At 58.2% G+C, this 13039-nt stretch overlaps 1 protein-coding gene across 1 annotated transcript; it reads left to right on the forward strand.

Annotated features, from left to right (window-relative positions):
• The first annotated feature begins 3313 nt into the window (after window positions 1–3313).
• DOK1 (docking protein 1) lies at window positions 3314–9713 on the forward strand. Its single transcript, XM_035570975.2, has 5 exons — window positions 3314–3433; window positions 3662–3961; window positions 6305–6416; window positions 6569–6741; window positions 8170–9713. The coding sequence occupies exons 1-5, from the start codon at window positions 3371–3373 to the stop codon at window positions 9262–9264; spliced, it is 1743 nt and encodes a 580-aa protein (XP_035426868.1). The 5' UTR covers window positions 3314–3370; the 3' UTR covers window positions 9265–9713.
• The last annotated feature ends 3326 nt before the right edge of the window (window positions 9714–13039 follow it).

Consider the following 13039-nt stretch of genomic DNA (forward strand, 5'->3'; position numbering starts at 1 on the left):
ACCTTCCCCGCTGGGCCCCTTGTGCCGGCACCAGGCCGAGATGCGTCTCCCACTCGCCACGTCCGTGGAGCTCAGGACTGTTTTGTCTTGCACGTGACTCACCTGCTTGCAAACGCCGGGCTGCTATTTGCTTTTTGTCACACTGTTCTGAGCTGTTGACACATGCTTGGCTCGTGATCCTCTCCATCCCACAGGTTCTGGTTTGCAGAAGTGCTGCCACATCAGTAGTTCCCTGTCCTGCAGCTGCGCAGCCTCTGGTACCTGCCTGCATGCAGGACCTCACGTTTGTCATCACTGAGCTTCTCTGCTCTTTTTCTGACCGCTTTTCCTGCTCGTCAGACTCATTGCAAGACGGACCTCTGTTCTGAAGCATGCCTGCAGCCTCTCCCAGCTATGTGGCTTTTTAACGTGGGGAGCACGTGCACAGCTTTGTTACCATGGTCCATGCATGTGTGAGCGATCGAGCCAGAAGAAGCACTGGTGCACTCCTGCAGCAAGCACTGCTGAGTGCCTTCCCAGCAGCTGTCGCCACCCGCAGCACTTTCATCTAGCCAACAAGCATGGGGTTGCACAGGAGAAGTGGGTGTCAGAGGCCTAGGAAGCCAGGATCTGTGGCAGCTCCCTCATTCCCTTGCAGGTAAATGTAGTGCCTGGAAGCTAAATGATGGTGTCTGGGCCATCTGGGGACCAAGGAGCCCACAGGTGACAGACCAACAGCAACCAGACAGGGAAGAGGTGATCAGTGTGTGCTGTGGGCTGCTACGGTGTGCTCGAAGCTCAGTGACGTGGCACAGAGAAGGCTGAACACTGCAAGGAGCATCCAGAGCACTCAAAGCCTCAGCCCCTGGGCAGGCATTATACTGCTCATAACCAGACTTACACACGTCAATAAAAACTGCATGCAAGGAGCAGGGCAGATGCCGCTGCTGCAGAAAAGCCAGCTCAGCTCTGCCAGACTGGGTTATTCATGTGCAGCGAGCAATTGCTGGGGCTGGCTGGGCACCGGCCATGCTTGTGCTTGCTCCTTCCTCACCCTCTACACCAGCCTGTGCTGAGTTTTGCTGCTGGGACAAGCCGAGTTTGAGGCTGACCTCTGGAGAAGGCTGTTGGGGCAGACTTCAGAGCAGCCAGGCATGGCATGGGCAGCACTGGGTGCAAACCAGTGCCCCTGCAGTAGCTGGGGTCATGGCATGTTAAAGGTAGAGTTGTGGCTGGTATCTCCCATTCACAACTGTCAGAGAAGTCAGACAGGACTGTGCATATACCAGGGTGTATTGGCTGTGATTCTTCCCCTTCCCTGATGTCTCTGGGAGCACCTGGCAATTTGTTCCGTGGTTTTCTTGGACTTTGAAGCTGAGCTAAGTGGCCTCTAGTTCCTCACTTCCTTTTTTTTTTTTTTCTTTCAAAGATGGTACCATGTCACTCCTTTTTCCTGTTCTCTGAAAACTCATCCATCCTCTACCAGCTCTGAGTGTCACCCTTAATTATCTCAGTCTAGCCGACCTGGTCACATTTTCCCTTATCTAGCCTGAGCATATTCCTCTGCTGCTCATGTTAACAGTGTTAATCGTGTGATCGCAGCTACTCTCCTCAGCGTGGGCTGAGAGGAGGAAGACATCGAGCACTTGAGTCCTGGCACATCCTGCTGTCCCTCTGTCTCAGCAGGACAATGGGCCACATGGACAGCTCAGCATCCTCTTGCTGACACCTTCTTTCTTGGAGGTTTCCTTGTGATCCTTTGTGTTTCTTGCTAGTTACATCTTATATCATACTTTGGCTTTTCTGATTTTTGCTGTTCCGTTCATCCTAGGCTTTTGGCCTAGTTTCTACTTTTGTGCACTTCCTTCTGAAGTGCCAGGTCATTGTCTGAACTACAAGCCCTCCCTTTCCCCCAGTGCTGGGGTGGTTTCTATCATGCCCTGTGGCAGTTTCTATCATGCCCTGTGGCTTCATTAAAGCCCTGCCAGGTTTTCAGATTGCATTTTGTTAGACCTAACCTCCAGTTCCCTGAATTCATCACATTGTCTCTGAAAGGCATTTTGAGGTTGCTCCCCACTCTCACACTCCCAGGTACTTCCTCTCTGCTACCTGGAGTAAGGTCTGGGGGAGCAGCCCTGGCACCCAAAGCACCGAGGTGCCCAAGCCCCACACTGTGCTGGCAGCCGTGTCCTTGGGGACACCAGGCTGCAGGGGAGCTGCAAGAGACTCCTCGGGGAGGGGGACAGGGTCAGTCCTGCCCCAGACAGGGCAGTTCTGTCCCTCTTCTTTCCCAGGTTCGTACGCGGTGAGTCCTGATGTCTGGAAGGCAGAACCAGCCCATATCCAGTGCATGCCCAGCAACATCTTCCTCTTCTGTGTTTGTTTTTTCTTGACGAGCTACACCCTCTAATTCACAGGCCAGTCCTCATTTACCCTACGGGATGTGTTACGCCCCGGATCAGCAGTTGGATTAGCATTTCAGGTGTCTACAAAGCCCTCCCCCTGCAGCCGTTTGTGCCCTCTGGCACTCACACACCTGTACTCAGGGCAAGGACTAAGGCGCCTGGTCCTGCCGGTTCCGGGGCTGACACCCAGTGCCCACCTCTCCAGGCACCTCGTGGGCTTCGGGCAGGGGCTGCGGCTCACAGCGTCTGCTCTGAGCTTACCCTCGCCCAGGAGCTGCCAGCACAGATGCAAAACCTGCGGGGTGGGACTGCCCCCGCACCTGGGGAAGGTGTGACAGGGCCAGGGCTGTCCATCTCCTCCTGACCGTCCCGGAGCGCAGGACGCGGCCCCGGCAGGTCTGGGAGCCGAGGGCTCTCCCGCGGGACGCAGCAGGGGACGGAGCAGGGCCGGCTCCCTCCCGAGAGGCTGCAGCCCTTCGGACACCGTCACCCGCCGGCTGCGCTCCCGCAGCGCCGGCCCGGCTCTGGGGAGGGGACGACCCCGCTCCCCGCGCGCCCCACGCACCCCAGCCCCGCGGCAGCCGCGGAGGGGGCTCCTGGCGGGGCCAGACCGGGGGGCGCAGCGGCCGGGTGCCCGGGCCGGAGCCACGGCGGAGCGACCGAGGGCCCGCCCGCTGCCCCCGCGGAGAAGCCGCGCTGCTGGCACCCGGGGGCCGGGGGGCGGCGGGACGGGCACGGTAGGTACGGGTGCACGAGCACCCACGCACACCTAGGCGCGCAGACGCGCGGGCACGCTCTCGGGCGTGCACGCGCCCACGTACGTTCAGGCTCACGCGCACGGCCACGCGAGCCCGGCTACGGCCACACGCGCGCCCCCGACACTTTCCCCCCCGCCCCCTTCGGGCCCCGCCCCCTCGGGCCCCGCCCCCTCGGGCTCCGCGCGGCGCGGGAGCGGCAGCGGAAGCGCGGGGAGCGGCGGGCGCGGGATGGAGCCGCCGGCCAAGGAGGGGCCGCTCTTCGTGCAGCACAGCCACAAGTTCGGCACCAAGGTTCGGCTCCCCACCGGGACGGGCGCCGGGGCCGGGCGCTGTCTGAGCCGTCTGGGCTGGGCCGCCGTCCGCCCCGGCACCGGCGCCTGGGGAAGTCGGCCCGGGGCTTTGCCGGCGGCGGCACCGGGCGGTGGGGGGCAGGGCAGGGCGGGGCGGGCGGCGGCGGCGGCGGCCGGTCTCCGCCGGGTTGGGCCGGGGCGGCCCCGCGGTGACCCTGGTGCCTTGCAGAGGTGGAAGCGGGGCTGGTTCGCGCTGTTCCCGGCCAGCCAGCACGGCGTCGCCCGCCTGGAGTTCTTCGACTGCAAGGAGCCGGCGGGGCCCCCCGGGCGGCTGGGCACCCGGCGGCTGGACAAGACGGTGGTGCGGCTGGCCGACTGCACCAGCGTGGCCCCCGCGCCCGCCGAGAGCGGCCCCCGCGCAGGCACCGCTGCCTTCCGCCTGGAGACCAGCGGCAGGAGCTACCTCTTGGCGGCCGACAAGCAGCAGAGCGAGGAGTGGGTGGCGAAGCTGTGCGAGATCGCCTTCCCGGTGAGCGGGGCGGGGGTGGTGCCTCTGGGTCCTGGCGGGGTGGGGGGCGGCGTGCCCCGGTGTGCCCCTCCGTGCCCCTCCCTGCCCGCGGCCGGGGGTCGGCGGCGCGCGGGGGAGACGCCGAGGCGCCTGCGGGCGGTCTGAGGACGCCGGGCCCCTCGCAGCAGTTCCTCAGCCCGCCGGCCCCCGGGGGTTCCTGCTTGCCCCCCGTGCTGCTGCTGCGTGGAGCCCTGCTTGTCCCCTCCAGGCACCTGGCAGGGTCGGCTGGGTGGCGGTTCCTCTTGGCCCAGCTGCCGCTGCCTTTCCTGCTGTGGAAGCGGAGCCCCGAGCACGTCTTGGGGTGCCTGACTCCTGGGGCAGCACCTTGCCCAGCCCAGGGGTCGCTCCCTGGTGTTGGGGATGCGCTGCCGGTGCTGGGCCCACGGCACAGCCCTTGGGCTCCCCCAGCCTTCCCCAGCACTGGTGGTCAGCCTGTCTGCCACCTCCTTGTGAAGGCGGTGTGCAGGACAGCAGTGGTCTGCAGGTACTGTCATCCGCACTGCTGCACAAGGACAGTGCCTGCCTGCCTGGCCCCACAGATGCTCCACGCTCCCTCCCGAGAGAGAGGGGCTGTGCAGCCCTGGGTTGTGCTTGCCGGTTGCAGGTTGTGGGTGCAGGGCTGCCCTGCCCTGTAGGATGGCTGCTGCACAGCTGGCAGCCCCAGGGTCCTCCCACAAGGACCCAGGTGTTACTCAAGTGACTTGCCTCGAACCCGTTTTTGTCCCTGTTAGCATCTCCCTGCAGCCACCAGTGGCCGGTTGGCCCAGCCAAGAGGCACTGGGAGTCACTCCATGGCACTGTTTCACACAGATGGTGTTGGCAGCCTTTGTCCTGGAAAGGGCTCTTGGGGCTTAGCTGGGAACCAATCATGGGCCTTCAGCGTGGCGGGGGCAGCAAAAACGCAAGGAGCATTTGCTCAGAGCAGGGCTGTGTTTGTGCCGTAATTTGCTTGGTAGTTGCTCATTGTGTACTTGAGGTCCAGAAGCAAGTTAACAGTTTAGGAAGAGGTTGGCAAAGGGCTGTGAGGATGGCACTGGAGCAAGAGGCATAGGAGCAACGTGTGGTCTCTCGGCAAGAAGCTAAAGGTCCTCGGTTGTAATTTCTGCTCATCTGCTTAGAGAGCATGACTTTGTATGGTGGTGTTTGTTGCCACCCAGAAGGCGAGCAGGGTCTGATAGCTTGGGAACTGGGGCGGGGGAGATGATTTGAGTTCAGAACAGACTTTCTTTTTCTTTTGAAGATGAGGGAAGGCGCAGTCAAGCAGCCCTCAGGGGTTCTTCGCTGCCTGACCCCAGGCTGAAGTTCTACTGCTTTGGATGCTGTAGCTGAACAGGAGAGCTGCTGGTCTCATCTCTCAGACATCGGGTTTTAGCACTCCCCATTCTGTTTAGGAGACACAGAGAGGGGCCTGATGGCCTTGTTTGGGCCTCACCTCTTGTTGAGGAGCTCATGTGACCATTTTTAAACCGAAACTGTTTAAACTTCTGCAAGATGTGCACTCTGCTGCAACCCCATCCCTCCCACGTGACCCTGAGAAACAGCTTCTGGCTCAGTCTGAGGCCAGACCCTCATGCAGGAGCACAAAATCTGCTGGAATGGCTCTTGCTGGGCATCTGTGAGCCTTTGGTGTGCGTGGCGCTGTCCTGGAGGAGGGTCCATGTTTTTCCCTGGTGGCACCGGGGGTGCATCCCCACACGGGCCCTTAGGGGACCCTGCTGTGGGGACGTGGCCTCTGGCAGAGTGTGTGCGTTGCACTTTCAGTTCTGCATATGCTAAAAGTAGAAGTGCTCGCTTCCCTCTGCGGTCTGAGCACCAATACTGGCACCATCTTCCTGCCTGCCTGCTCAGAAGAACACAGTCCCTTGTGTTACTGGGTCATCTCATCTGCTCCCCCCTAGTTTGTGTGGCTGGGGGAGTGCCTGGACCCACACCATGCTTAGGGTGCCAAAGTTGCCCACGCTGGAGCGCATCCATGTGAAAGTGAAGCCGTTTATTGTCTCCACACCAGGCACCTGCATGGACAAGCCCAAGCTGGAGCTTGCAAAGGAGCAGTGGTGGAGCGGGCACATGTGGTCCTGGGGGCCATGTTGGTGGTAGCTTACACTGTGCCAGAGGGAGGGTCTGGAGGGACTGCTTCATCTGCACCCTGCCCCGTGCACTGAGCTTGGTGCAGCTGAGCTGTGCGGGACCAGGTGGGTGAGGGTGGCAGGACCCAGGGGATGTGGGGTCAGTGGCTGCAAGGGGGTTGGGGAAGGGGGCTGATGTGGGTGGAGGGGCTGGGACTGATCTGTTCTCCCTTGTCAGGGGAATGGCCCCGGCAATGCTGGCGTGGCAGCCCAGCGTGGCAGAGAGGGCAACGGGGAGGCGCCGGCCCTGGAGATGGCTGTGAACTCCATCTACTACTCGAGAGACGAAGGTGGGATCTGCCCTGCACTGGCCTTGGGCCTCCCTTCCCTGGGGCTGTCCTGCTGCTGTCCCCTTGCAGAGGCTCTGGTGGGCAGTGCTGGGGCTTGCAGGGAGCAGTGGATTTGGTTTCTCTGCCTCCCCTGAGCACCTCCATTCCTGCAGTGAATGCATTCTGGGTGACGGTGCAGCGGACCGAGGCTGCAGAGCGATGTGAGCTACGTGGTGCATATGTGCTCAAGGCTGAGCGTGACAGCCTTGTCCTGAAGGACCCACGGACAAACGAGGCCCTCTATGTCTGGCCCTACCGGCTGCTTCGGAGATATGGCCGGGACAAGGTGGGTGTATAGCCATACATGCCATGGGCCTGCCCATGCCCCCACAGGCTGTCCCTTACTGCTGTGCCAGACCTGCTTGTGGCAGCCGTGTTGTGGGCCCTGTCAAATGCCAGAGCTGCTACAGACCATGGTGACCACAGTGGGGTCCCTGGGATATCTGTGATCCTTGGTCTGTTCCCAGCTCCCCACATGTGTCACCATGTAGGAGTGTGGATTGTGGGGCTCCCATCCCTGCCAGGGACCCGGCTCTGCAGTGCATTTCTCTGTGCGGTTCTTGAACACTCCCATTGAGGCCACTGCAGCTCCTGCCCACCCCCATTCTCCACTCCCAGCCCGTGCTGCCAGCTGTGTGTCTGTTCATGCCATGCCTGCCAGGGAGCTCAGCTCTCTGCAGGCCTGGCTCCAAGTACTCCCTGGATGCCGTCCATCCTTCCTGTAGGACAGTGGCCAGAGCAGAAGGGGTTGTTCGAGACACCTGTTATATTCTAGAGTTGTTCACCGTATGGGGCACACTGCTGTGAGCCTAGCTGACCTGTGCAGGCCTCCCCAGTGTCCTGCAGCAGTGAGTTCCCCCACCTGTCCTGCTGCTACACTGAGCACAAAATGTACCTGCTGTGCTGGAGGCGGAGGAAGTGGTCTCCCCAGGGCTGTTTATAGAAGCAATGGTGTCAGCTGCAGCCTGCTAGTGGCACTTTCTGCAGTACTTTACCAAAACAGAAGTAGACAACAAGCTGATCTTGGGGAGGCAGCTGGCTCATCCACAGGATCTATGTCGGGGCAGGATGAGAACCAAGTTGTGTGAGGAGCAGGCGACTGCACACTCAGGTCGCCAGTGGTGACAGGTTGGCTGTGCTTATGTTTGGCAGCACAGACCCACAAAGGAAGTCTGGCCCCAGAGGCTTTTGCAGTAACGCAGGAGACTGCTGCTGCATATCAACACCAGTAAGACAGAAAAATCTCACCTGGATTCAGGAATGGAGGTCCAAGAAGAGTCTGGACTTCTGCTGGTGGGAACCTATGCCTGAGTGTGTTCAGGCCTAAGGAACACAGCCTTGGTGCAAGACTTTCCTTTGAAGTACTTTATGCCATTAACAGTAGTGCTTGTAAGGCAAATGCTTTGCTTACTGTTGGTAGGCAAGCTGTTGCTTCTGGCCTTTTTCTCGTGAAGAGCTGTGCTCTCCTCTCTTCGATCTTGTTTCTGGATTGCTTCCCTTCTGCCTGACTGATGCTGATTGACCCAAGATGCCAACAGTGATTTCCCCTGCTGAGCTATTGCTCACCCTGCTCCCTCAGAGCTCACTGAAGTCTCTCTTGCAAGATGTGTAGGACCAGCACCATAGCCAGTGCGTGTCAGCAGAGAGTACAGGCTGTGTGAGGCTCTGGAAGGGTAGGTACTGAACATGATGTGACACTTGGCTTCCCTTGCAGGTGATGTTCTCCTTCGAAGCTGGCAGGCGCTGTGACTCTGGCCCAGGGAACTTCACCTTTGAGACCAAGCAGGGCAATGAGATCTTCCGCCTGGTGGAAGACTCCATCCGGGAGCAGAAAGCACAGGTGGAGGAGAACCGGCAGAGCTGTGATTCACTGGATTCAGACAGCCCCAGTGTGGTCCTGATCCGCCAGGCCCTGGCTGACTCTCTGAGCCTAGAGCTGCCTGTGGAGGGGGATGACACTGCAGCACCCAAAGCAGGACTGGCACCCAGGTCCATTGCTGCAGCGGAGGAGAGAGACACAGTGTCTCTGCTGAAGAACCGGACTCTGCCAGAGCCCCCTGTGCCGCAGGCCAAGCCCACCATCCCCAGCACGCCCCCACGCTCCCCTCTGCCCAAGGCACCACGAGCTGCGCTACTGGCTGAGGACCCCTCCAGCCTGTACTCAGAGCCCCTGGACTCGGTGAAGGGCTTCCGGCCCTGGCTGGACCCGTTGTACTCGGACCCCGTCGACAGCAAGGCTGCGACTGGGGCCCCAGATGAGGCAAAGCTCCGGGTGCCAGCACCGCTGTACACGGGCGCCTATGAGCAGGTCCGGGCCGAGGCTCGCAGCCAGGCACCTGGGCGGAAGGAGCACATCTATGACGAGCCCGAGGGCCGCGCTCCCCGTGCAGTACCCTCTGCTGCCTGCATCTATGATGAAGCACGGCCCACAGGCGAGGCCTGGCGTACCCAGGGCCACGATGGCAAGGGTGGCTACGAGTATCCCTATAACCCCAGCACTGATGACTACTCGGTTCCTGCCTTCCAGGCCAAGGCCAAGGGCCCTAAGCCAGTGCCTGCCCCCAAGCCCCCAGCAGCATTTATCCCCAAAGGTGTCGAAAGAAGTGGGGACCCTGGCAGGCGGCGAGGGAACCCTGCTCCTGAGAAGGCAGTCGTCAAACTCAGCCTCAACAGCAGCAGCAACAACAACAACAACAAAGTGGAGGTGCTGTACAGCCAGGTGGTGAAGCCCCAGCACAGGCAGAAGAAGGAGCAGTCTGTGGATGAGTGCAGCTTGTCGCCTGTCTATGAGGACTTAGGAGAGATATAACATGCCGCTGCTCTGTACCTGTCTGGGGGAGACTGCGGGGCCTGGACCCACTTGTGAGCGGTGCAGGCTGCCGTCCTCCATGGGTCCTGTGGGTGGCTTGGGTTTGGGGACTGTGTGGGACTGGGCAGAGCCCCTCCTGCTCACGAGCACCCAGGGACTGCATCTCCCTGGGTCCCTTCCCGCACCTGGGAGCCAGGTTGCTGCAGCTGCTGTAGGTGCACTTCCTGGCTCAAGCCAGCTCCGCTGACACCTCCTGATGTGGCAGGAGGGTTGGCTCTGTCGCACTGTGCCTGCTGCTGTGACTCCAGAGGCTTTGGTTCTGCTCTGGCTTCTCTGGGTAGGCCACAGGGCTGAGATGCCTACTGCAATGCCTGGAGGACTGCTTGCCATCAGTCTCCAGAAGTATTTTTATACAAAAGTATTTTGATATTAAAATCTGTATGTCTCGGAACAAAGTGTTTGCATGTGGCATGTCTAGACTGTCAGGCACGTGACTGGGGAAATGCTGGTGCATCACCGCATCATTGTGGTGCCTGGTGCCCCTGCTGAGCAGTGCTCACACTCATGCCAGCCTATCTGTGCCAGAGCTACTGAGCTAAGGGGAAACTGCAAAGAAAGTGGGTGCCAGGTCCAGCAGTGGCTAGGATGCCACGATGCCAGCGCATTAAGGCACATGTGTCAGACTCACGGACACCAGTGCTGGTCCAGACATGAAATGCTGGGATGACTTGAGCAAGTGCAGGTCTCTTCCAAGCTTAAGGCTGGGCAGAACCAGGCTCCAGGTCTGTGCTGGAGCTCAGTGACTGTTGATTGGTCACAGGTTCCCTCCTTCCCCAGCCTCATCCTTCTGTTGATTCCCTTCCTCCCTGCACCCACCTTCAGAAGGCCCAGTCTGGGTTCCATTAACTTTAATGGCAAATGCTGTGATCTGGCTGTAGTCTGAGGTGGGGGGTTTGGCTGTGAGTGCTATGTGGCTATCCTTGGACAGAAACTTGTGCAAGGGAAAACAGGTTTCCCTTTTCGTGTTGGTAATGCTTATGAGAGAATTTCTGTTCCTTCTGTGTAGGGCTGTGCCAGGCACCCTGGGGTTGGCTGTCTCTGAGTCTGGGGCTAATGATGGTTTCTGCAGGTTTGCCAGCCTGTTGACGGAGACAGCAGCAGAGCAGCGATCTGACAAGCTAGCAGTCTGTTATACCCGTGCAGAGAGCTAAGCATGAATTCTCCAGCCCCAGCTCAGACCCAGGGAGCCATAAACCAGCGGGGAAGTCTGGAGGGCCAGGTTCATGCCCCGAGACTGGGGAGATGGAAACAAGGCAGCGAGCTCTGAGCAGGTGTTTGGTGCCCGCATTGCAGGGGGGGATTCCTCAGTCCTGTAACAGTAAAGCATGTGTGTAGCCTGGACCAATTTGTCGCTGTTATCCTGTGCTAGTCCTCTTCTCTGCTGGGATTTTGCTGCAGGAGATGGGAGGAGGCCTAAGTGGCTTTGGGAGCCTGAGGGAGGCTGAGGTGAGGCTGTTCCTGCCCAGTACAGGCATGTGTCTTCTCACGCCTACCTGCTGGGTGGCCCTATGCAGGTGCTTCATGTCCTGAGAGCTGTCTGCCCAGCCTCACCAGGGAAGAGTACTGTGCATGCCCATAATCCTTGCTTGTGGCTCCAGTGTCAAGCTCCAAGACCTAAATGATGATGAGCAGCCTTCCGGGAGCTGAGCTCTGGGGCTCTACTTTCCATACTGTGGTGGATATTTGTGCGTCTCCATCACTGCTGCCACTGTGTCTCAGGATGGTGTGTTGGCTCCAAAGCAGCTGACCCAGCTTTCACTAAAGAGAGTGGCAGTGAAAAAGGAAAATGCTCCAGCATCTGTGCCAGGACCATTGTTCTCACCACAGCACTGCACTCCTCCTGGGTGGGATGAAAAGATACTTGTTCTTCTCGCTTCAGCAATGACGTCCTCTCTCGTAACAGCTGGTTTAAAACTAAGAGGTAACCACACAAGGCAGGAGGAACATTCCTACATGTGGCCTGTTCTATTTATGGGCTCCGCCACGTGTCAGCAGTGCATGCAGCCCGGAGGACTCTTGCTGATCTGGAGAGCAGTCCATTTTTTTCTGTCCCAGTCTTGTGGACCAAACTTGTCATCTTTCTCAAACTGCTGCTCTGTGCTCCACTTTATCTCCTTTCTGCAGCAGTTCAGGGTGCCATAGATGCTTTGGGAAAGCATTAGAAACAAGGCAAATACAGAATGAGCCTTTGGCTTGTCACAGCCATCCTGTAGCCAAAGCATGTCTGCAATGAACTTTAGGAGCAGGAGATGATTTTCCTAGATTTTGTCTGGATTAGGGTTTCTTCTGTCCTTTCCTTCCTTTTGCCCTGCTTCCACCGTCTTCTTACAACTAAATTCCATGTGTTGAACAGTGAAATGATCAGGTGCAGAGTGAAGACAACCCTGGCACATCACAGTGATTGTGTGCCATGGCTGAATGCAGTCTGCATACTTGGGGAAACAGCATCCTGGCAGCCAGTCCTGAGTCAAGGCTTTGGTGAGATGTTTGGGGATACACAGCTCAGTCTTGGTGGCTCACTGTTTTCTTGCACTGCAGAAATGGTTCTGGACAAGCAGTTTTGTTTGCTTCTGCCCTGTCCAGGTGCTACGAGCCAGACTCAGTGTAGCATGAAATGTCATTTGGATATGGTCATTTGACTTCCTCATGTGAGGACAGCCTGTGTGCCTTCCTGTTCTCCGTGAAAAGCCCCAGACCCCAGATTAGCTGAGAAATGCCCCCAAGTACAGCACGTCTAGCAGCCACGGCTGGGATGAAGTAGTAGTCTTGGTCTCTGTAGGCCAGGTGGCAGTTTTTACCAGGAGAAAATGACTTGGGAGCTGCCAGCGTCCAGCCATCCTCTTCCCCTTTGTATTGCCTTTTTCTGTTTCCCATTGTGAAAAATGCATTCTTTTATAACCACTTCCTCTTCCCATTTGGGGCCCTAGTATGGTGCAGGTGTGAGACAGCTGTTCTGCCAGGTTATTTGTTCCTATGTTGGTATTTGGGGAAGCACCCAAGGTCCCTCTGGCTGTCGGAGCTGATCACTGTGGTGATCAGGTGGAGGGCTATTCAAAAGGAATTCCCCAACAGCCCCAATTTTTTGACTTGCTTCCCTTTATAGTCCCTTTTCCCTCTTCACAACTTTCCCCTTTAGCAGCCTCCTTCCAGTCACAATAAACCACTAGTCTGTTTGTTTACTTTTTCCCACTGATAGGGTTGCTGAAGTAATTTCCATTTGGGTCAATAGATCAGTAAAGGAGGGGGAGTGGATTATTTTATCTTCCTGATTTTGGCACTTTTATGTCGTCTGGTTTGCATGCCCCAGGTAGGACGATTTGCATGTGCCTTACTGCCATTTGTTACTGGACAGTCCCCAGTTCCTCACTCCCTGAGCTTGTTAAGAGAAAGGTAAGGACTTGCTACTTACCTGCACACCCCAGGAAATGCATATCCCCATGCTGTCAGGGATGTCTGCCTTGTCCTTGAGGTACCTGCCCTTAACATCTTGCCCTGAGCAGCTGCCTGCAATGCAACCTCCTGCCAAGCATGGAGTGCTCCTGGGGCATGGGAAGAACAGGTCCATGCAGGAGAAATCAGTGGCAAGGTGGACCCAGGCTTTGCATGCAACTGTACAGATGTGTAGTCAGGCAGTTGTTCAAGGCACAGCTCCCACAGGGGCGCAGAGGAAGCAGGTGGTACTTCTCAGACTTATTAACATCTGTGTGATTCCTTC

This window comes from Cygnus atratus, chromosome 4 (genome assembly GCF_013377495.2).
Source record: "Cygnus atratus isolate AKBS03 ecotype Queensland, Australia chromosome 4, CAtr_DNAZoo_HiC_assembly, whole genome shotgun sequence".
Classification (NCBI taxonomy): domain Eukaryota; kingdom Metazoa; phylum Chordata; class Aves; order Anseriformes; family Anatidae; genus Cygnus; species Cygnus atratus.

Coding starts and splice junctions, on each gene's coding strand:
- DOK1 (XM_035570975.2), top strand. CDS start 3,371: ATGGAGCCGCCGGCCAAGGAGGGGCCGCTCTTCGTGCAGCACAGCCAC. Junction 3,434..3,661: donor GCCACAAGTTCGGCACCAAG/GTTCGGCTCCCC, acceptor GGTGCCTTGCAG/AGGTGGAAGCGGGGCTGGTT. Junction 6,417..6,568: donor CTACTACTCGAGAGACGAAG/GTGGGATCTGCC, acceptor CCATTCCTGCAG/TGAATGCATTCTGGGTGACG.